The following is a 23711-nucleotide window of genomic DNA, read 5'->3' as shown; positions in this document are numbered from 1 at the left end:
GGATTTCGCAGATACCGGGTATGTACAATTTAATCAATGTTTGCCTGCCAGCAAATAAGAACTTTATGGTACCTACGCCACTGATCTTGGCAATGATCTTGTCAATGATTGGCGTACAATCTTGACTATTCAATCATGTGGTCTTTATAGGAACCCTTAAGTACCTAAAAGGTAATTTACCTTTAAAAAGACCTGACACCTGTAAAATATCAGCTTTTAGTTCTTCTCTGACCACATTGAAATAAATATCTATATTTAGCGAGAATTGATTTAACATGAGTATATCATTCCAATCATGATATGATTAACTATGCATTGACACTGTTAAACGCCGTGTCGTTAAAAGAGGTTATAAAAGCAGTAGTCATGGTGACTAAAAATTGTGTGGGAGTTTTGGTAATACAAACTTGGATAAGTCGACCTATACGATATGATTGTTGTCTTGGCTCCTTGATGAGGGAGAACTGAAAAATGCATGGTCGTGCCGGAAAAGGATTAAGGGGTTAATCCATTAAATGAAAGTTCGAACTCTGAGATCGAGGATATAAATTTGATATGTGACACATTAAACAAGAGATGCTTTATGTGAGATCAAGATATTAAGAGACTTAAGAAATTTGAAGATTGTCTTATTGTCTACGGACAAGTGGGAGATTGGAGAAATATGTCCTAAGACATTTCCGGCAATTACTAAATAAAATATAGAAAATATTATGGAGATAATTATTATATTATTTTATTTAATCATAATTACGTGTTAGAGAATAATTAGGGTAATTAGTCACAATAAGATTGGACTAATGACTAAAATAATATAATCTTATGAGGTCACACATATAAGCACAATCAGGAAATACTATTAGTCCTATGAGGATACATATTTGAGCATCTGTTTTTGGGAAATTAATATGAATTCTTTCCTTATCCCAACTAGACTCCATTATTGTATGTGATACTATATATAAAGGGTTTAGGGTGATGGAAAAAGATAATGATGTTTTTCTATAAGAAAACACAAGGGAGAAAATATCTTATTCTTCTTATATACCGTGTGCCTCAAGCACCCATAAAAGTACGAGAGCGATATTAATCCTTCTCTTCCGTTCTGGCAGACGTGAGTTTTCGGGTTGTGCTTGTAGACTGAGTAGAGGGGCAACAAGTGGGGCTCTCCGATCTCTCTTATAAGCTATTTGAGGATTTGCGTTTCAAGAGGTAGATATTCCTTTCGTCGTTTATCATGATTCATATTATCTTATGCATGTGATCATATGATAGATGTTAGTAAATTGTTTCCTTAAATTCCGCTTCCGCATCTATATTATCCTACAATTTCCTCCGACCTGTTCATTTTTGGGTTGTCTCCGTCAGTTGTTAACCTTTCTACAAATTGATCATACACACTCAGTTTAGTCCACTTGTCATCTAGTAATTTCCCCCTCCCTACTTTTTTTGATTTTTGAGTTAAAATCAAATTTAAACAAATGACCGGGATGAGGCGAGTACGATGAATTTATTCATTATGTGTGCGTTGAACATTAAAACGACTTCATGTAGACGAGAGGTGAGATGAGGCAGTAGAAAATTTTAATCTCAAATTACACTGAATGAGTATTTCTTCCCAACCAAAAAGGGCAAAAGTTTACTGAAATAAAATCGTTCAAACATCGGAGAAATTACATGAACCTAACTAAGAGTTTTACATAGGAAATTAGCCAACGAGAGATTAAATTTTAATGCAAGCCAGGAAACCGCAAAAGGCAGTTTAAAACAAAATCAAAGTAAAATGAAAACAAGAACCAGGTTGACTGACAAGAAGCAACTCACATCGTTGGGCCTCAATTTTTTTCAAGGAGATTCAACATGAATTGACGTGGCTCAATCCTAGCATTTAGTGGCATAGCCATCTGCATATTGGGGCTGTCAAGTTGAGTCATATCGACCAATGTATCATCAATCCGCCTGAAATCAAGACAATGGATTATCGTACCAAGCATCAAACCCATGACCCGGATTGCCAAACCTTCACCTGGACAACTTCTTCGACCCGACCCAAATGGCATCATTTTATACCCTACTTTATGACCTTCTATTCCTTCAAACCTCTCAGGCCTAAATGTCCTGGGACTATCCCAAATCATAGGGTCATTTTGTATGGCATAAATGTTGACCAATAAAAGGGTGCCTCGTGGGATACGATACCCTCCAACAATGCAATCATTCTTTGGTGACGACTCATGAGGGAATAGAAGTGGAAAAGGTGGATACATTCTTAATGTCTCATTAAGTACGCAACGAAGATATGGAAGATGGTTCAAGTCAGGTTCTTCAAGTAATCTTGCAAAGCCCACATGGTTGTCGATTTCTATCCGCACTTTCTCCAAAACTTGTGGATGGTTGAGTAGAAGTGACAGTGCCCATTCGACGGTGTTTGTTGATGTCTCTGACGATCCTATCAGTAGATCCTGTAAGTTGTAAGACATAGAATGTGATGACGATGTTACAACTTCTTGCATTCATAACGTCTCGTGTTTCATTCCTATTGTGGTGATTGTTTTCATAGCGCCACCAAGTGGTACTCAAATTGAGCGCCACCGGGGTATAATGTTATAACTAATTATTCAGCATTAGCAAATCTGGGGCATCTCAAGCACTTTTCTTTGGCAAATTTGTAGGCATTTTACCAACAATCATAAGAATGAATGAAATACACTCTGCAAGTGAATTGAGACAAGCTATAGAAAGTGTTTAGCATTGATCATAATCATTATTTAGAAAGCCGAACATTAATCTTATAGCCGATTCTCCGCTCTTAGTTTTTGCATGTACTACGCAAATTCGCCAAGATTAATTATAAACATGTTATTCGGGTTAAAGTCGCACGGATTGGTTGATTTCAATCGTGTTATATGAATTAGTTTCTTGTACGCTTGATTAGAAAACATAAATTAGGTGAGGATGTAAACGAAGATATTGATCAAAATCTAATCTTATCTACAATCATTGCTTTAAATTAAAATTTCACCTTTAAATGGTTGGCGTAAAAATGAAAACTAAATTTTATTTTTCTTATTTTCCCTTTTTATTTAATTAGGGTGGTACTCAGTACCGTCGGGTGACGACCTATCGCTTTCCTTTCTTATATAGGCGTTTTACACTTTCATATATATTTTGCCACAACAATTTATCGCAAATAACTAACTATTCATCTTAAATAGTATATCGGACAAGCAATTGTTTGGTCTTGTTAACTAAATTACACCAAATATCGTTTTAGATTGAAATAATTTGTTACTCCCTCCAAAGATTAATGTTCTTCCCATTTCTCTATTATATGTGAGTAGTATTTTAATGAAATGAGAAGAACATGTATTTTTAGAGGGAGTACTTCGTATGTTTTTCAAAAATTAGGATTATATTTCAACTAAGCGTAATTTCCAATTACAATTGGTCTTGCTTGTGACGGGCACTATCCGTCACAAGCTGAAGACGGATAGTGCCCCTCTCACAATAAGGCAAGTGAGAAGGCAAGTGGGGGGAAATGGAGCACCCCATGGATAATGCCACTTGCATATTGTGAGAGGGGCTTTATCCGTCTTCAGCTTGTGACGAATAGTGCCCGTCTTCAATGAGGTTTTGTGTTCCAATTAAGGGTGTGGTGGGGAGATGATGGTGGTGGAATGAACGAGGGAGGGGATGGGGTGGTTTAAGCGGATGGGGTCAGGTGGTAAGAGGCCATCACACGTTTTTATGAGCTTAAAATAAGTCATCGAATAGAAATAAATAAAAATAAGTACATTGTATGTGTTCAGTGGTATTTTATTAGTATAGATCTCGCGCAATGCATGCGCGGTTTATAGAGTTTTTATTTTTTAGTGTATTATTTATAGTTTTTAAATTTGTACCTCATTAATATTTAATATTTCACTTCGTTGTATTTTGATATATGAAACTAAAAAAAATTGAAATGGAAAACTAATCAAAGAGAATTAAGTTAAGTGATGAATTTTTTTTTAATGAATTTGTTTTTTGTCACAAAGCTAATAATAAGGTCTCGTTTGGTTGCCCATCCTATTCATGGGAATTATAAAATCCCATGAATTGTGATTTTTGGAGGTTGTTTGGTTACCCCATTTTTTGTAAAATAGGGGAGTTTCCAACTCCTACATGATGGAGGAATTTAACTACCTACCTCCCTCATGGTCATTGGAAACTCCTAGGAGAATAAAACTCCAACATGACAACCAAACGGATTTCTCTAATTCATGAGAATTTTAATGTAGGAATTAAACTCATGTGCGTTGAAAATTAACACATGAATTCGATTCCCTTATGAACCAAACGAGGCCTAAGTAAGTGTCAAGTTATTGTCTACGGTAATAGTTATTGCATTACTGAAAAATTTAGCAACTTAGTTTATTGTTTAATACCAATTTTATTTTATTTTAATGAAAAAAATCATAATTATAAACTTAATTAAAAGATCAGAGTTTAATTATAAGAATATATTCATTTTTTTTTTTTGTATAAAGTAAGAATTTCATTAATAAAATGAAGGCCACATACAAGTTTTCTCAACCCATACAACAAATTGTCGAATTGGTATCACCTACATACAACCAAGGATTAGACAAGAAGCCAATCTAAGACTCTCCTGCAGCTTTCCTTACACTTTTTGTCAACTCGGATAGATACATCATTTTTAATTCGCTTGCATATAACATCAGGAGCCCATACCATCTGAGTAACTCAACAATTATTCTGAGCCCACCAAATGTGATATATCAAAGCCAACAGAATTGCTGCCAAAACATCCTTGTTTCGAGTTTGCCTGTGCCCCCTCCACCAGTCCATTAGTTGCTGCTGTGGAATGTTGCTGTGACACCAAGCATTCAACAAATTCAGACACTGCTTGTTATATGCACATCCAAAAAATAGGTGTTCATGTCCTTTATCTGCCTGACCACATAACTCGCACAATGTATTAGTTCCTATATTCATGCGACATAATCTGTCTTTAGTTAACAGACGGCCTTGAACCCATAACCATCCTATGAATTGATGCTTAGGTATAGTGACAGTATTCCAAACACACTTATACCAGTCCACAGTAGGGGCAGCATTACCCAGCCATTGGTAACCTTTAGCAATGGTATACTCCCCTTCCTCAAAAAACCAACTTGTACCTATATAACCTGCAAGTAGTCTCTCCTTAATTCTACAAATCCGTCTCCATGCCCAGCTACTCCCATGTGAAGGTTTATAGTCATGCCAAAACACTCCTTTTAAGTAAATATAATGAACCCGTTTCACCCACAGGTGATCCTTCTTTTGCATTAACCACTACACATACTTCCCCACTACTGCTACATTCCATCTCCTCAAGTCACACACTCCCAGAACCCTTGATTTTTAGGAAGGAAAACCTTATCCCAGGATACCAAAGCAGGTGACTGAGAAGCAGCTTCCCCTTTCCAAAGAAAGCTCCTGCAGATGCTCCCAATTTTAGCCATAATACAAGTAGGAATAATGTATATTCTTGCCCAGTAACTGTGTAACGCTCCTAGCACACTGTTAATCATTACTAATCTGCCAGCATAAGATAGTCTTTTAGCCCTAAAGCCCTGATACGATCAACAATTCTCTCCACAAGAATGTTACAATACAACACAGATAACTTTTTAGCAGATATAGGAACCCACAAGTATTTTAAGAGTAAAGTTCTTATTTTCAACCCAGTTAATTGTGCAAGCTGCTCCAAAATCTCCCTAGGCATGCCATTTCCATACACATTAGATTTTTTCTTGTTCATTTTCAGACCTGAGGCAACAGAGAAAGTATTAAAAGCCTTCATAATCACAATCATAGACTCCCAGTCACCTCTGCAAAACACTAATAAATCATCATCAAAACAGAGGTGAGTGATATTCATTTTCCTGCATAATGGGTGATGCTTGAACCCATCAAGGTCCTTAACTCTGTTGAGAATCCTAGTCAAATATTCCATGCATATGGAAAACAGCGAAGGAGAAAGGGGATCTCCTTGTCTAAGACCCCTTCTCCCTTTGAAGTAACCAAACATTTCTCCATTCAATGATAAAGAGTAATGAGGAGTAGACACACATTCCATCAGAGGGTTAGTAAAGTGATAAGGGAAATTCAAAGCTCTCAGCATTTCCTTCAAGAATTTTCATTCATGGAATCATACGCTTTTTGCAAATCCAATTTCATTATCACTCGAGGAGAACAGATTTTCCTATTGTAGAGTATGGTGAGGTCTTGGCAAATCGGTATATTTTCAACTATATCACGATCTTTAATGAAAGCACTTCGTGTAGGGCTAATTATATTAGGCAATACCTCACCAAGTCTGTTGCATAATATTTTGGCAATACACTTGTAAATAGTATTGCAGCAAGCTATAGGTCTAAATTGATTAACACTCTTAGGCATGTCCACTTTAGGTATAAGGGTAAGAGTAGTATTATTAATCCGCTTGAGAAGCTTGCCTGTTGTAAAGAAGTCTTGAACAGCAGCTACCACATCAGCTCCAATCACCCCCCCCCAAGCATCTTTAAAGAATTGAGAATTAAAACCATCTGGCCCTGGAGACTTAGTACCAAGAATAGAAAATATGGGTCGTCTAACTTCCTCCCCAGTAACTGATCTTGCAAGGCATCTATGATGCTCCTCGGTTAAAATAGTACCCTGCCTAACTGTTGGACGATGAATTCCCTTGACAGAGCAACGTGCCCCCAGCAAATTAATATAGTGTCTCTCAAAAGCTTCATTAATTTCCTGGATTTGGTTAAGTACATTCCCATTCTCATCCTCAATTTGAACAACCTTGTTTGATATTCTTCTCTTCTTTATGGCAGAATGAAAGAAAGCAGTGTTATCATCTCCCTCCTCTAGCCAATTCACTTTAGCTTTTTGGGCCAAGAAAGCATAGCTTCATCTAAGACTCTATAGCCATCAACAGCTTCCTTCTCTGCCTCAAGAAGCTGTTGATCATAAGGTCTAGACTGCAACTCTTCCTGAATATTATGGAGAGTCATTAACGTGATGTGAGCATTCTTTTCTACATCATGGAAATTGTCTCTATTCAATTCTTTCAGATCTTGTTTCATGGACTTCATCATGTTAACCAGCCTATACATGTGAGTACCATAAATTGGAGAATGCCAGCGTTTCTTAATAATATCCAAAAATTCAGGAGCTTTCGCCACATGTTGAAGTATCTAAAATGGGTATTCCTAATCCTGTCTGTGCTGTTCATCTGAATGAGACATGGGCAATGGTCATACACCCCCTCTGGTAAAATATTTGCAAAAGAGTCAGGAAATAAATTCAACCAGTCATCATTTATAAGGGCCCTATCAATCCTACTATAAACCCTTGAATTTTCTTCTTGTTTGTTAGTCCAAGTGAAAAAAGAACCCACTGCTTTTATATCTTCTACACCACAATTCTGCACACATTTTTGGAAAGGAGCCATCTCAGCATTTGTGAGAGTAGCCCCAATTCTTTCATTAGAATGCAATATGTTATTGAAATCACCTCATATTAGCCATGCCCCTGGAGTTACATTATGATATGCTTCTAATGTACTCCACAAAACCTTCATGTCTGTTGCTTTATTAAATCCATAGACAAAAGTAATCCAATAAGTCAAATTTCTGCCTCTTTCAGTAACCTTAGTATGAATAGTATGTGCTGAAATATGCTGAATATCAACACTGAGAACTTGGGGATTCCAAATAACCCCAATCATGCCTCATTTGTGGCTTTGATGATTAGTACATATAGCCCAGCTACCATTAATAAAATTACTCACTTTCAACCACTTATTATGCTTAACTCTAGTTTCAATCAAACCAAACAGTTCTACCTTATTTAAATGCAGAAATATTCTAATGTCCATCTGCTTATTCATTTTATTAAGACCACGAACATTCCAAAATCCTAATTTAACCATGATCACAGGCTGTTCCTTGAACACTACCCATCTCTTGATTAGTCTCACCAATTTTCTTGTCTTTCCTTAGAGACAATTTGACAGCCTCAACATAAGAGTGCCCTCCTGGTGTGACTAGAGGGGGATGTGTGTCCTGCTTTCTCAATCTCGATGCATTCTGAGCAGGAGATTTCCCTCTCTTGTCCCCAATCACTCCCTCTCTTGGTGTTGCCAAAACAGTTGTTGAAGGAACTACTGGTTTTTTTCTCCACACTTGCGTAACCTTCTGAGGAATGATCTTCTTCCTACACTGTCCTGTAGCGTGTCCAATACCAAGACAAGTATTACAGGTAATAGGGAGCCAATCATATTCCAATCGAATTTTCCTCTCCTTCATTTCCTCATCCAAGAAAATCAATGAATCTGGGAATTGTTGGTTCACTTTCACTTCAATCATCAATCTTGCATACCCCAGAAACATTTTTTTCTCAGTTGCTTCATCTCGTCTAATAACTGTCCCAATTAGGCCTCCCAGTTTGTATAGACAATCGTTTCCCCAAAATTTAAGATCAAGTCCAACCAACTTAACCCAGATAGGAAGCATATCAAGTTTCTGCTTTACAAGTTCGGTTGTGGGAGTCCATTCTCTGATAATTACTGGTTTATTATCAAACATCATATAACCTTGTTGTAAGACTCTTTGTTGTATGGCCTTAGACTTAAACTTAACGAGGAAAATACCATTAGGCAAAACGGACACTTGATTATACTCCTCTTCTTGCCACATCCGTTTAATAAATCCATCTAAAACATTCCATGGTGGATTAGCTCCAACCACATGGCCAAAAATAGATGTTGACCATTTTTATAGCATTTGATTGACTTTGGTTAAACCCTAATTTGGGGATTGGGGGTTTTTTTGATTATATTGTTATACTAGTGATTGTAAGATTATGTGTATAGGAGTAGGGTTCGTAGAAGAAAGATTTTGAGACAGCAGCTAGATCGTCTGCTTTTGTGTTTGCAATCCATATAGGGTTTTCCCTACTCAGTATTAGTCACATGATGTGGTTGGTGATTTGATTATGATTGTTGTTAAAGTATAATGTTGGTATTGTGACGGTTGTTGAATATTATCGTTGTTCATTGTTGTTCATTGTATCTGTCTGTGATCTTCGGGGTGCGTCCCTGGCTGAGTGGAGTCACTTGCGGGAGTGGCTTCACGGCCTTGATTCGCCTTCTGTGGAACCCGCCACAGAAGGGATGTGCACATTAATGGTCTTGGGTTTATCGCTCGATGGAGATGAGCGGGGCTTAGGTGGGAACGGCTGCGGTCCCCCACTAGCGGTGTGGAGTACCTGTTGCGATGGGTACTCTGGAAGGACTAGTGTGTAGTCAGTGATGTGGAGTTTGATTGTGGAGTTTGGGATTGATGTGACGGTTGAGCTGTTTGATAATTATCTTATCGTGATTGTGTTGTGTGATTAGTACTGACCCCGTGTTTGTTTTGTAAAACTGTGGTGATCCATTCGGAGATGGTGAGCAGTTGTTGAGCAGGTTTGATTTGAGGCAATTGGGCTAGCTGGGATGAGTCACGACGAGCAGTTTAGAGTCTTCCGCTGTCATACTTTAGTTATTTGAAACATTTGGTATTGAGAACATGTATCGCACTTTTATCAGTTTGGATTTGGTTATGTAATCACTTTAAACTTTATTACTATTTAAATTATGTTTCTTTATTGTTATTTGATTATCATTGCCTCGAGAGACCGAGATGGTGACGTTCTTATACCTGAGTGGTCCTGGTAAGGGCACTTGGAGTATGGGGGTGTCACACTTGCCGAGTACTACTGGAGGTTCATGAAATATTTCTTATTATTGTTTGGCCTATGACAAATTTGATGAGGAAATAGCAGGAGATTAGGTGGAATGGGGATTGTGAGAAAGCGCTCCAAACCTTAAAGGAGCGATTGCCCGCGGTCCTGTCCTAGCCTTACCAAATGCAAGTGAAAATTTTGAGTTTACACAGTTGCATCTAAGAATGGGATGAGATATGTGTTGATGTAAAATGGTAAGGTAATCGTTTACGACTCACGTCATTTAAAACCTTATGAAGAGAATGAACATATACATGAACTAAGTGGGAGTTGTTATCTTTGCCTTGAAAATACGGAGGCATTACTTGTATGGTGTCACATTTAAAGTGTTCTCGGATCACAAAAGCTTAAATTAAAGTATATATGAGACAAATAAGATTGTTAGAGCTGCTAGAAGACTTTCATATGGAGATCTTGTACCATAAGGGCAAGACAATTGTCCATGGTCGCACATGCTTTGAGTCGAAAATCGGTGCATTCAGTCTTTACGGCATCTTCTATGATGCTATTGAAATGTGAGATGCGAGAAATAGGCATAAATATGATCAGAAAGGAGGAGCAAATTGGGACCTGACCTTGTAGTTACATGAGAATATCAGGGAAGAGCAACTAAATGATCCGAAAATCCAGGAGGAACAGACTTTTATTGAGAATAGGGAGGTGTGTATATTTGCTATTCATCTTGATGGTAGCGTTCGATTTGATTAGAGGTGGTGTATGCTAAATGATGCCGAATTAAAGAAGACATATTGACTGATGCATATAGCACATCATACTCTATCTCGAGGAGGTGACAAATTATACAATGACTTAAGAAGATTTTTGGTGGGTGGGTATGCATAAAGAAGGGAACTGAGTTTGTGGCTAGGTGTTTAACATGTCAAAAGGTTAAGAATAAGCATATATAAAGGGCCAAAAGGTGCAACCAATGGAGGTTTTGAAGTGGTGTGATTCCATTTCGAGGGACTTTGTTGTGGGGATTGCCGACCATTCAAAAGGGGAATAATATTATTTTGATGGTATTTGGCATATTGACAAGGAAATCTCGTTTTGTTCCTCTTAAGGATACCTGGAGTAAAGATGAGCGAGAAAATGCCTATATGAGAAATATTTTGAAGTTGCATAAAGTGTCTAAGGACCTTGTATCAGATTGAGATTCGCGGGTTATATTAATTTTTTGACAAGAGGTATAAGATTCTTTGGGTACAAAATTGAAGATGAGTACCGCATTTCACCTAACTACGTATGGCCATACTCAGAGGACAGATATATAAAGGGCTTATGTAATAGAGTTTCGAGGATCATGGGAAGATTAATTGGACTAGATCCATTTTCATATTTCAATAGCTACCATGCAAGTATTGGGATGGATCAATTTGAGGCATTGTATGGGAAAAGTGCAAAAGTCATGTGTGTTGGAATGATATGAATAAATTAGTGATGTTGGACCATTGATAATCTGGACATAGTGGAGCAGGTTCACTTGATTCTCCAAAAGTTGAACGATGCACAAGAGCGACAAAAAGACTAATATGGGCTTATATAGGAGGGGTGTGGACTTCCAGGTTAGGGTTATGGATAAAGCGGTGCATAAAGTGTCCTGGATGAAGGGTGTGATGAGGCTAGGTAAGAAAGTGACCCTTATAAAATTCTTGTCAAAGTAAGGGAGATAGCTTACCGTTTGGTTCTTCTACCGGAGTTGGACAAGGAACATAATGTTTTTAATGTCTCTCAATTGCGGAAGTACCTTAGTGATCGTTACATGTGATAAAAGCGGAGGCCATTCAGCTTTATGAGACTTTGTCTTATGAGGAAGTGGTTAAGGAGTTCTTAGATAAAAAAGGTGAGGAAGACTGGACGAGGGGAGGCTATTTTGGTGAAAGTTATTTGATCTAATCACAATGTCGATGAAGCCACCAAGGAGGCAAAGAAGGATTTGAAGGAGCGTTATCCACATCTTTTTTTATCGGATAATTAGTTGGGTTACGGAGACGTAACATTTACTTTAAAGAGGTGAGGGTATAATGTCACACACCCTTGTTTTATTAATAGATTTGTTAAATTTAAGTTAGTTGTTGGTATTGAGTTTAGTTTGGTTAAATTTGGCGAACTGAGCATGTTTTGGCACGGTGTTTGTTGGAATAAATAGAGCGAAATTCATTTTAATGGGAGAAGACTGTAATAAACAAAAAGTTATGAGCTTTCTTCGTCATTGACTTGTTATTTTAACGTTTTATCATCGTTATCATGGTATTGAATGTTAAAGGCGGGTTTGATTTTTGCTAATATTTGACTCGCTTTACACTTAAGACGCATATAATCATCTTAAGACCAAATGATAAAACACCTCCGAGACGAAAACCAAAGATTGTTGATACATACCAGAATAAGACTGTGGAGCAAGTGGTCATGGTAGTACTCTGGATTCGACTCTTGTAGCTCCAAAAGTGCATGGATCATGGGCTTTACCTTGACGTCTAAGTTAATGAATTTCGTCATCTCCTTTTTTTTAATTCGGTGCTCTTCCATTAGCTCCTTAAAAAGACTATCTCTTTTATCTTTATACTCCATAAATCTCCTATTTTCCCTCCAGTTTAACCACCTGAGATATGGAACATCATCTCCTATAAATGGCATAGCCGATAATACTATTGATTCCATTACAATCTCTCTCACCCGCTTAGCCTTCTCCGTGCACGCCTCCAAACCAAAGTAACTCTCCCCAAATATCATCCTTGTCATCATATTTAAGTTCGCGTCAAATATTTGTGGCCGCATCTCCACCCCTTGTGATGAACTACTATTACCTGCATACATACTTCATAGTTAATTTTTGGTCTTCTTTCGACATAAATGTTGACATATATACGGCATCCATATTTACATGAAAATATGAAATCGATGATGGCGCATATAATGACGGCTTTACTCTTCTTGTTTCACCAAAATAGCTACTACCTTTTTTCTACAAATCAAGCCTCAAAGCCGTGAGGTAAGTCAGCGGCTTGCATTGTCTAGTGTCTACTTAACAAAATGGCAAAACCGCAAAAGTGGATCTAATTTTTAGGATCTGTTTGGTAAAACTAGCTGAAAAGCTAGCTGAAACCTGATAAACTATCTGAAACTTGAAAAGTTAACTGATAAGGTAGCTGAAAAGTAGGAGCTGATAAGGTAATTGATTAGCGCAAGGTTTGTTCGATCAAGCTCTTGTCAAATGTGAATTTAAGTGGATTTGGAAATTGAATATTCTCCTAAACTGAAATTTTTTCTTTGGAAATTCTGTGTTGACGGCCTTCCAACGAAAAGTAGACTTCTCAAGAGTCATATTGATGTCCCACCTCATTGTGTTCTGTGCAACAATCCTATTGAAAACAAAGATCATTTCTTTTACGAATGTCCCTTGATTGGGTTTGTCATCCAAGACCTGAACATTATTAGTTTCAACGATTTTTTGTCAAATTATGATACTATTACAAGTCAAAGTTTTCTAACGAAACTTAATTATCTCAAGGATTTAATTCCAAAAGATGACTTTATAAAGATTATTTTTATTTGGTGGAATGCATGGTTCCATAGAAATGATATTATCTTTAATAATATGTTAATTTAAGTATTAGCAAACTTATTACTTTACGTAATAATAGCACTAAGACATGGAATGTGACTAGATTTAAGGATCTCAACAATCCCGAGGTAGAAGAGTCAGCTAGAAACAATTCTAGTAAGGAAGAGATTTGGTGGGAAAAACCTACAAACGGTTTCCTAAATCTAAATTTTGACGGATCGAGAATAGAAGGTAATAAAGCTGCTTTTGGGATATTCTATAAGAGATCACAATGGTAAAGTCGTTTTGTTGGGAGCAAAAAAGTGCGGATCCAATAGTATCCTTGTTGCGGAAGCACTTGCTTTAAAAGAAGGTATTTTAGCAGCTAAATACTTAGGAATGTCAAAGTTAATTGTGGAGGGTGATAACTTATGTGTTATTAACTCGATTCGAGGTACTTAACAAATTCCGTGAGAAATTTCTAGTATTATCAAAGATGTGAAATTAGACCTTCATTTTTTCGATGAAGTGATAATTAAACATTGCTTTCGTGAAGCCAACAAGGTTGCTGACTTCATGGTTTCAGTTGGACATTCATGTCCAACTCTTTCGAGGTGGTTTGATAACCGGTGGCTTCAACTTACCTCCCTCATTCGAAAGGATGAGATAGGTTGGTCCTACCCTAGAAAATCAACCTAGTTTTCTTACCTAATCAAAAAAAAAAAAAAAAAAAAAAAAAAGAGAGAAAAAAACTCTCATTCTCTCTCTTATTTAGACTAAACCCAAAATAAGAATGAGTAAAACTGCTAGCTAGCTACCTAGTGGCTTCAATTCTTCACTTTTTCTAAAAGTTACAGAAACTTTTGGTTAAATGACAAGAGTAAAGCGGCTAGGATAGATCACGACTTCATCTAAAAAGGAAAAAAATAATAGATGACGTGGACTCAAGGGCCCTGAATAATTTGAGATCAACCTAAAAAATCTAATCTATAAAATTTTATTAAAAGGCTAGCCTCAAAAGGCCACGCACACAATGCCACGTAGGATAAGGAAAAGCCACGTATGCATTTGCAATGTCACATCTTAATCCGCGTGCCACTCTAATCTATAAAATTTTATTAAAAGGCTACTTGAAACACCTATTAAATGTCACGTAGGCATCGACTAAAAGCCATCTTGAATTATAAATGTCACGTAAACATCGACTAAAAGACACTTAGCAATAAATTATTTTTTAATCCACTCTTTTTTCCTTCTTTAAAAAAACCCAAAATCGGATTAGTAATCCCTGTTCTTTTACTCGCATATGAATCAACTACATATACAATTTTCAAAATATCATCTTTCCCAATTTTTTAGCCAAAATGCCTTTGGATTGCTGATGTCTGCGTTGAAATATATTTCTATCTATACAATATAGTTAAATGACTAGCTAAATCATCTATAAATTGCCATGTGACAACTCTCAAAAACTTCGTACTATGCTATAAATAATAACACATTCAAGATGTTTTATTATGCATTTACTCCACTTTTGTTTTTCCTCTTCTCCCATTCATTGTAAGTTCGTAACTTAATTTCAACCTTTCATCTTACTCTTGAATTCTTAATCTTAATTAATGTTATAGCATTTTATATAATATATATATATATATATATATATATATATATATATATATAGAGAGAGAGAGAGAGAGAGAGGTAAGATCTAATGAGTCCTCCTCTACCATTGAGTCCATAAGTCCCTCTAAGGGCCATTGGATGGACTAAATGGAAGGTTGAGATGAATTTGATTAAAGGCCATTAAAAAGAAAAGGAAAAAAATGTGGATGGTTGGATTGAGATGGATGGTTGAGATTGAAAATTACCAAAAAAAATTACCACTAATCAAATTTCTACACACTAATTAATTTTTCTTTCTCTCTCTAGCCCCTAATTAATCAGTTTTGAGTTTTAGATTTCAGAAGTGTAAATGTAATGTTGTATGAGTTTTACAAGTGTAAATGTGACGGAAATATAATTTTAACATTTTACAAGTGTAAATGTGAGGTTTTACGAGTGTAAATGTAACATTTTAAAAGTGTAAATTTGATTTTTGTGACGGAAATTTTGAATTTATATAATTTTAACATTTTACAAGTGTAAATGTGAGGTTTTACGAGTGTAAATGTAACATTTTAAGAGTGTAAATTTATTTTTTTGTGACGGAAATTTTGAATTTATATAATTTTAACATTTTACAAGTGTAAATGTGAGGTTTTACGAGTGTAAATGTAACATTTTAAGAGTGTAAATTTGATTTTTTTGTGACGGAAATTTTGAATTTATATAATTTTAACATTTTACAAGTGTAAATGTGAGGTTTTACGAGTGTAAATGTAACATTTTAAGAGTGTAAATTTGTTTTTGTGACGGAAATTTTGAATTTATATAATTTTAACATTTTACAAGTGTAAATGTGAGGTTTTACGAGTGTAAATGTAACATTTTAAGAGTGTAAATTTGTTTTTTTGTGACGGAAATTTTGAATTTACATAATTTTAACATTTTACAAGTGTAAATGTGAGGTTTTACGAGTGTAAATGTAATATTTTAAGAGTGTAAATGTAGTATTTTAAGAGTAAATTGGTCCTTTGAGTGTAACTTTGGTCCTTTATAAATGTCACTTTTGTCCTTTACGAGTAAAACTTTAGTCCGACTACCAAAAAACACCACCACCGTCGTCCTCCACCACCAACTCATATCCACAAAAATTATGAGTGCAAATCTATATAATTTTAACAAGTATAAATGTAAAGATATAAGAGTGTAAATGTAAAAAAAATGAGTGTAAATGTAAAGAAATACGAGTGTAAATGTAAAGAAATAAGGGTGTAAATCTGAAAAATGCGTGTAAATGTAAAGAAATATGAGTGTAAATGTAAGTGTAAATGTAAAGAAATACGAGTGTAAATCTGAAAAATGAGTGTAAATGTAAAGAAATACGAGTGTAAATGTAAAGAAATATGAGTGTAAATGTAAAAAAATATGAGTATAATAAATATATTTATTAGATCTAAGAATAAATATCATAATAATACGATTTTAAAATCTAAAACAAGACGATATTTAGGCTAAAGAAAACTGACAAATTAAAAAAAAAAAAAAAAAAAAAAAAAAAAAAAAAACACAAAAACCGTGACACAGTCACAAACACAAACCCTTATAAAACAAAACAAAACAATCACCAAATAAACACCTACAACCATTCTTTATAAAAAAAAAAAAGCAATACATGAAATTAAATAGAAAACAACGCATACAACTATACATCAACAGCAACAACTTTTCATTTCTTCAATTCATATGAACATCATCAACAACCCTTCGTTTCTTCAATTCATATGAACATCATCAAAATTTAAACAAAAAAACAACAAAACATAATAAAACGTATGTAAAAAGCCAGATCTGGAACAACAACCCTTCGTTTTTACTAAATTTAGATCTAGAACTGGGCGGCTGTTGGTGTTGCTATGGGTGGTGGTTGGAGGCGGCGACGGTGGCTAGGGTTGGAGAGGAAGGAGGTGTGTTGTTGTGGCGGCGTTGATGGTGGTTGTGGGCGGTGCGACAGAAAGAGAGGAGGGGAGTCGTGTTGGAGGTGGTGGTGCGGCATGGGTGAGATGGTGGAGAGGAGGGAGTGGTGGTGTCATTAGTGCGTGGTGATGTGCGGTGGTGAATGGCGGCGTAGGTGGCAGATCTGGAAAAAAAAAAAAAAAAAAAAAAAAAAAAAAAAAAGAGAAAGGAGGGCTGAGGTGGTGTCGGGTGGAGCTGTTGTGGGCGGTGGTTGGAGAGGAAGGAGGCGGGTAATGTGTTGGTGGTGGCGGCAGTGGTTTTTTTGGGGGCTGCGTTTTTTTTTTGTTGGTGGTGTTGGTGGCGGCAGAGTTGCGAGTTGGTGGTGGCGGCAGTAACCAGGGTCGGGGTTTGGACGGTGGCGGGCGAGTGAGTGGTGGGTGGTATGTGGGTGGTGTATGGGGATGACGGGTGAGGATGAAAGAATGAAGGGGGAAATTTTTTTTTGAATGTTTTTGAATTTTTTGGGTTTTTAGAGAGATGAGAGAAATGTAATTGTGTGAGATGAGAGAGAAGTGAGTGGAAAATAAATGTTATATAGTAAAATTAGTGGTTGATTAGTGAAGGTAGTGAGGGAAAGTGTTTAATTAGTAATGATTCTCTACTTTTTGTACTAATCCCTTGTTTTTCCTCTTCAATCTCAACCCTTCATCCCATCTTTTTAATGGCTCCAAATAGGACTTAGGGACTCAATGCTTTGTAGTGGACTCACTTGATCCTTCCTATATATATATATATATATATATATATATATATATATATATATATATATATATATATATATATATATATATATATATATATATATATACACTTCATCTCTTTAAGTGAAATTACATATCTTTTGTGTATATCTTGATATTGATTTTTTTTTTTATGGTTTTTTTTATCATTTCTATTAGTAAATTAAGTCTAACCTCTTTATTTTGTTGTGTTTTATAGGATTCAATGTCATGATCTTCTTTGATGTGAACGCTTTATTGTTATGTTGTAAGTTACTACTTTCGCCTATTGTTTTATTTTTCCATTTTTTTTTATTTGTTTAACCCTTTAATTTTCATATATGTATAGTTTCTATTCTTACCAGCTTTGAGTTCAACATGACAAACAAAACCTTATATTTCACCTCATTCATAAATTTTTTAAAAAAATTAAAAAATATAAGTTGCAAACACACACAAAAAAAAAATGATGCAAACCTTGTATCTCCCTTCCATAACTTTGGTTATCAATTTAGCCTATTTATTTAACTTTATTATCTTCTTAATGATGATCTTTTTGCTTTTCTCTCACCATTATATAACAATAATCATAATTTTCATGTTATTCAAAAAATTGGTATGTAAAGTACAATATAATAAAAAGACAAGACTAAATATTTCACTAAGTCATCTCACTAAGCCATGTGTCATCAAAAATTCATTTTTTATTATCATGTATCACATGCTTATTAGTAAAAAAATTTAAAAAATATAAAGTCACAAACATACAAAATAAATTTAAAAAAAATTGATTCAAACTTTTTATCTTCCACTCATAACTTTAGTCATTAATTTACCTTATTTATTTAACTTTATTACTTTTATTTAAGATGATCTTTTGCTTTTCCCTCACTTATATAAAAATCAAAATTTCCATTTTATTCCAAAAATTAGTATGTAAAGTTTATATAGATAACTAGAATATTTTTTTTTACTTTTTTTCTTTATTATATATTGAATTAATTAGAATCTTATTTTTTATTATTTTTGTGTTTTCAAATTGCAGGAGGATAAACATACTCACATAATTTAAAAATATTACCTTAAGCAACTTTTTATTGTTGAATATGCAACTCTTTTCACTATGAAGTTTCATGCGGCGGCCTTAAAACTCCATCTATAATCTATACAATCTAATTAAAGGGGTACTTAAAATGACAAATTTAATTAAATGTAACATGAAAATTTTAATGTGAAGTGGGTTATCAATTTATAGTTACATGGCATTGATTTCATTCACTCATCTATAAATAAATCTATACAATTTAATTAAATGGTACCTAAAATGACAAATTTTAATGTGACAAAAGAATGTAAATGTAATAAACTTTTTAGTTTCCTCTCATTTTTATACCTATTAAGAAGTAATACATTCTACTAATTTAGCATATCATTTTTTTCTTAAATGATGATTTTTTGGCTTCCCTCCTCATTTATACTACCTATACACATTGCCATATTTTTGTCTACGATTATCATTTCTTGTGTTATCACAATATCTCTATTTGTGTCTACCTTAAACACCTTTGAGATTTTATTTTATCGGTTTAAACACCCTAATTCATTCAATCAATAAAGAGAACTTAAAATAACGCCTAAATATTTGTTGGAAGATAAACATTCATAGTCCATAATCTTTAAGCTGATTAAAACAATAAATTATTAACGATCCCGTGATTTCCACGGGCACCAAAACTAGTTTATATATAAATAGTGTCAAAATGGTACCAATATTCACATATACAAAAGTGGTCACTAATTTTAATTTCTATTAGTCCTATTTATTTCATTTCGGTGGATTTTCATTTTTGATGGTTTATTACTATAGATTTTTTTATTGATATTTCAGAAAAATGATTTAGAGAGGTTATTGACATAAATATAAACTATTTGCAGGTGAATTATTAATGGAGGAGCTACACAAATTTAGAACGAGGAGGGGTTCTTACTCTTGAGCAAGATAGAAGATAATAATAATTGGTACATAATAGAGTAGTTTTTATTGAACATTTTCTCTCGTGTGAAATTGAATTTTTTTAATCGTACATAATCTTTCTATAAATTGAATCTCTATTACTTTTAGTTATTCTAATTTCATTTTCAGTTGACATTTGGAAAGCAAAATCGTGTTCAATTATCGTGGTATAAATAACAAGTGGATCTACATATAAGAAATGACTTTTGAAACTAATAATATAATTGATTAATCATGCATTTTAACCATTTTTTATACTATTTTTTTTTTTTGCTCTAAATTTATATAATGTTTATGCAATAGCCAGTATGATTATGTTTACCTATTGTGTTTTTTGTTTCTATAATGATTTATCAAGATGTTTAGTTGTACATTGTGTTTAGTTTATGTTTAACGACAAATATTTGCATATTCAATATAAATATAAACTTCCGACAATTGATACTATAGAAAAAATTATTTTCACTTATAAAACATGTAAATCACGTACAAATTATGAGTATAAACTAAGTTTGAGAATTGGACTAATCAACTGAAGTGTAACCTATATGGCTTTAAATAATAAATAAATTTGGTAATATGAGTAATCGCTCTATACTTACTATTATATAATTATTTTTATATATTTTTTTTCTGCCAACTTGACAATAAATTAGCGTAAGTTATTTTCAATATATATATTTATTTAATTCTTAAGATGGAAAATGGCTAGATAAATAAAGTAACACATTTTTTCCTTTTGCTAAGCCACTTAGAAAATCGGTCCAGTTCTATAACGTGCACTTTATCGTAAATTGGTAATTTATTAATTACCTATCTACAATAGATAGGTAGGTATTTAAAAAATTGAGAAATGTCAACCATGATGGTGATTTATTAATTACTATTTCTACTTTACAATAATTTAATCTTGCAATCATCATTCTTATTCGGATGAATTTATTTATTCACTAATATATCTAATTTATATAGAGGAACACGGTCTCATCAATAAATGATAAGCTTGAATTAAATTTTCCAATATGATATAGACTATACAATTCCTAAAATGTTGGGACGAAAAAGGTTATAAGTCCTACAAAGTAGAACTGCATACTAAATTTTAGATATAATACCTACAAAGCCGTCATAGTTAGATTAACACTCACTTTCCATTAATATAAAAAAATATTTATATTAATTATGAAGCAAAATAATTAATAAATACATACGCGATAAATCCAATTCTAGCTCGTGCATTGGACGGGTATAAAAAGCTAGTTAATTTGTTAAATAACCTTATTTTTCCAAAATATTCTACATAACCCGCTCTAGTGTATGTGTTCTGATTTTGAATTGTGAACTCATAATTACCATACTTAGAAAACTAATGTTGTGATTCGTTCCTTAATTAGCTTATTAAAATGTACCTATTGGGTACATGATAAAAAAAACTTTTTTTCGGTTTATAGAGTACTTCCACCTATTCACTAATTTCTTCCCCTTTCATTTTGTACAAGAAATAAGAAAATAATTTTGGAACACACAAAACACTCTACCCCACATATAATTGTTTTTGGACCATACAAAACCTTCCAAAAAAAGAAAGGGGGAAGAAAATCCGACTATCATGAAAACGGAAAGAGGGAGGAAATGAGTGAATAGGAGGGAGTATTTGTTATTGAGATTTGTTACCTCGAGAACGCTAATAAATAAAAATAAACTAATTTGGTTAGAAAAATGAGTCTTTTGAATGTGTTAAGCAGTTCTAACTAAGTTCTAACAGAAATCTACTACTAAAAAAAATTACAAGAAGGGAGAACACTTGACCATATATCAAGCTAAGGTAAGGGTGTATAATGGGTTGGGCTGTCAATTTGTGGCCAGGCCTGGTACTAAAAAGGGATCAGGTTGGACTGTGCCGGGCTGGGCTCAATAATGTCTGGCCCGGGCTCGACCCACAGTGTATTTTTAATGTTTTTAGCGGGCCAAGTTAAGTTGGGCAGGAAATTTGGGGCACTGGCCCGAGCCGGGTAAAGGGGGGCTAGGCTGGCACGCGGACTGGCTGGGCTCGAAAAAATCGGCCCACTGATACAGCCTGGGCCGAGCTGACCCGCACCGTCCAACAGCTCTAAGCCAAGGTAAGACGTTTGGGGTCGAAATTAATTAAAAAATACACAAAATCTCATTTGTGACGGCACGTATCTGTTACTTTGGAATGACGGATACCATTTTCCCTCACAAATGACCCAAATAGAGGAGAGAGGGAAGCACATGGGGGTGCCTCCACCTTGTCCCCTCTATCCGTTTTGTGAGTGGCATTATCCGTCCCTTGCTCCGACCCGTCTTCAGCAAGACTAATTGTAAAAAATATCAGAATCAAACTCCCATGTGGGATCGAAATTTATATGAACAGTCAAGTTTCTCTCTCTTGTATTATACGTATATACACTCCGTATGAATCATACGATGTAAAGACTAAAGTCAACTAGATCTAATATCTAAGGCCAAGCATGCACACGATTACACCCCATACAATTATTTTCCTTTTATTTTTTGTTATGGTTTTTCTTTCTATTTTAAAAATACAATATATGTAATTTACTCGGATACCATTTATCATAATATATTAAGAAAAATATCACCGTCCCTTTTAATAATTATTATCTATTTGTATTTTGGGGTGTATCATTGAATAGTTATCTATTTTCATTTTTGATAACCTTTTGTGGGTCATTTTCCATGTGTATGTGGGGTTAAGTGATTTATGTCATTATGTTGTCTAAGTTCACCCATACTTGTTTCCTTAAATCTTTCTGCCAAAAACAATAGATAACTATTGATCGGGACGGAGGGAGTATTATATGTAAAAGAATTTCTTACGTTTGTTTGATATATGTAGCATATATTTATGAGTAAGTAGACAATACAACTTTATTATAAATGTTCTTGGTTTAATAAAGATAAGATTAGTTAATTAGAATAATTTTTAAAAGACTACAACAAATTGACAGACACCGGGATTGTAACTCACAAAATCTTATTATAGACGGCACATATCCGTCTATAATTAAATACGGGCCAAATATAATACCACATTACTAATAGGACAAACAACAAGTGGGTTGGTGGGGGCAAAAAATATTACCACTATCAATATATTTGACCCGTCTTTAGTTATAGACGGATATATCCGTCTATAGTAAGACTAGCTGATTGTAATTAGATGCAGTTTTGAGAACTTACAAAGTCGTTTGATAAGCAACTTGACCTCGTCGGCACGAATGGCGGCAAGCGATTGAAGGCGTTTGGAGGAGAGAACCTCGACGGTGCAGATTTTCCTGAGGTTTCTCCAGTGAGGTCCATATGGTGCAAAATTAAGACTGGTATAATCGTAACCCCTATATTTGCCAACAAAGGTCCCCCGTACACGGTTGCAAAACACGACGTCGTTTGTGTTGAGGCATTCCTCGGCCGCAGAGGGGGAAGAGACAATTAGGGACGGCCGTGACCCGAACCACAGAAAGATAATGGGTCCAAATCGGTTCTTGAGGTTTGCCAAGGACTCTGACAATGGATGCTTCGCCACATAGAGGTGCCCGATCACGGGAAAGCAAAGAAAAGGGCTTGGCGGGCGATTTTGCAATTTTCCCCAGATGTAGATTACACTTAAGTACGTTGCTACGAGGATGAAAATGTTACACAAGTAAAAGGTAGTCTCCATGTCTGGCTGACCTCCGTGGCTAGTTAATTTGTATAATGGAAGTGTACTTAGATACGCCCATCTATCATCTCTATTTATACCATGTAAAGAATACTCAAGTAAATAAGATTAGTCTAATTTAATTATAGCTTCGTTAACTAGTAAATAAACCTCACTTTAGTTCACTTATTCAGGGGCGGCCCGTGGAATTTGAAGGCCCTGTTTCAAATATTATATGAAGGCCTCTTATCATAATTGTTTTATATTTTTTTCCGTCATATAAATACAAACATAATATTAGGCATT

At 34.7% G+C, this 23711-nt stretch overlaps 1 protein-coding gene across 1 annotated transcript; it reads right to left on the bottom strand.

The window, feature by feature from the left end:
- Positions 1–1567: 1567 nt before the first annotated feature.
- Positions 1568–23469, bottom strand: LOC141638372 (cytochrome P450 81Q32-like). Its single transcript, XM_074447767.1, has 3 exons — positions 22949–23469; positions 12214–12638; positions 1568–2462 (listed from the first exon to the last, which is right to left on the bottom strand). The coding sequence occupies exons 1-3, from the start codon at positions 23424–23426 to the stop codon at positions 1836–1838; spliced, it is 1530 nt and encodes a 509-aa protein (XP_074303868.1). The 5' UTR covers positions 23427–23469; the 3' UTR covers positions 1568–1835.
- Between the last annotated feature and the right edge of the window lie 242 nt (positions 23470–23711).

This window comes from Silene latifolia, unplaced genomic scaffold (assembly GCF_048544455.1).
Source record: "Silene latifolia isolate original U9 population unplaced genomic scaffold, ASM4854445v1 scaffold_20.1, whole genome shotgun sequence".
In the NCBI taxonomy this organism is placed as follows: Eukaryota; Viridiplantae; Streptophyta; class Magnoliopsida; order Caryophyllales; family Caryophyllaceae; genus Silene; species Silene latifolia.
The sequence above is the reverse complement of the archived record's forward strand: the minus strand, read 5'-3'. Positions and strand labels throughout refer to the sequence as shown.

Bases quoted from the DNA above. Each gene is read 5' to 3' on its own strand.
- LOC141638372 (XM_074447767.1), bottom strand. From the start codon at position 23,426: ATGGAGACTACCTTTTACTTGTGTAACATTTTCATCCTCGTAGCAACG. The intron at 12,639-22,948 runs GTAAGTTCTCAA...GTATGTATGCAG, and splicing joins GTTGCTTATCAAACGACTTT to GTAATAGTAGTTCATCACAA. The intron at 2,463-12,213 runs GTATGTATCAAC...TACAACTTACAG, and splicing joins TGCTCCACAGTCTTATTCTG to GATCTACTGATAGGATCGTC.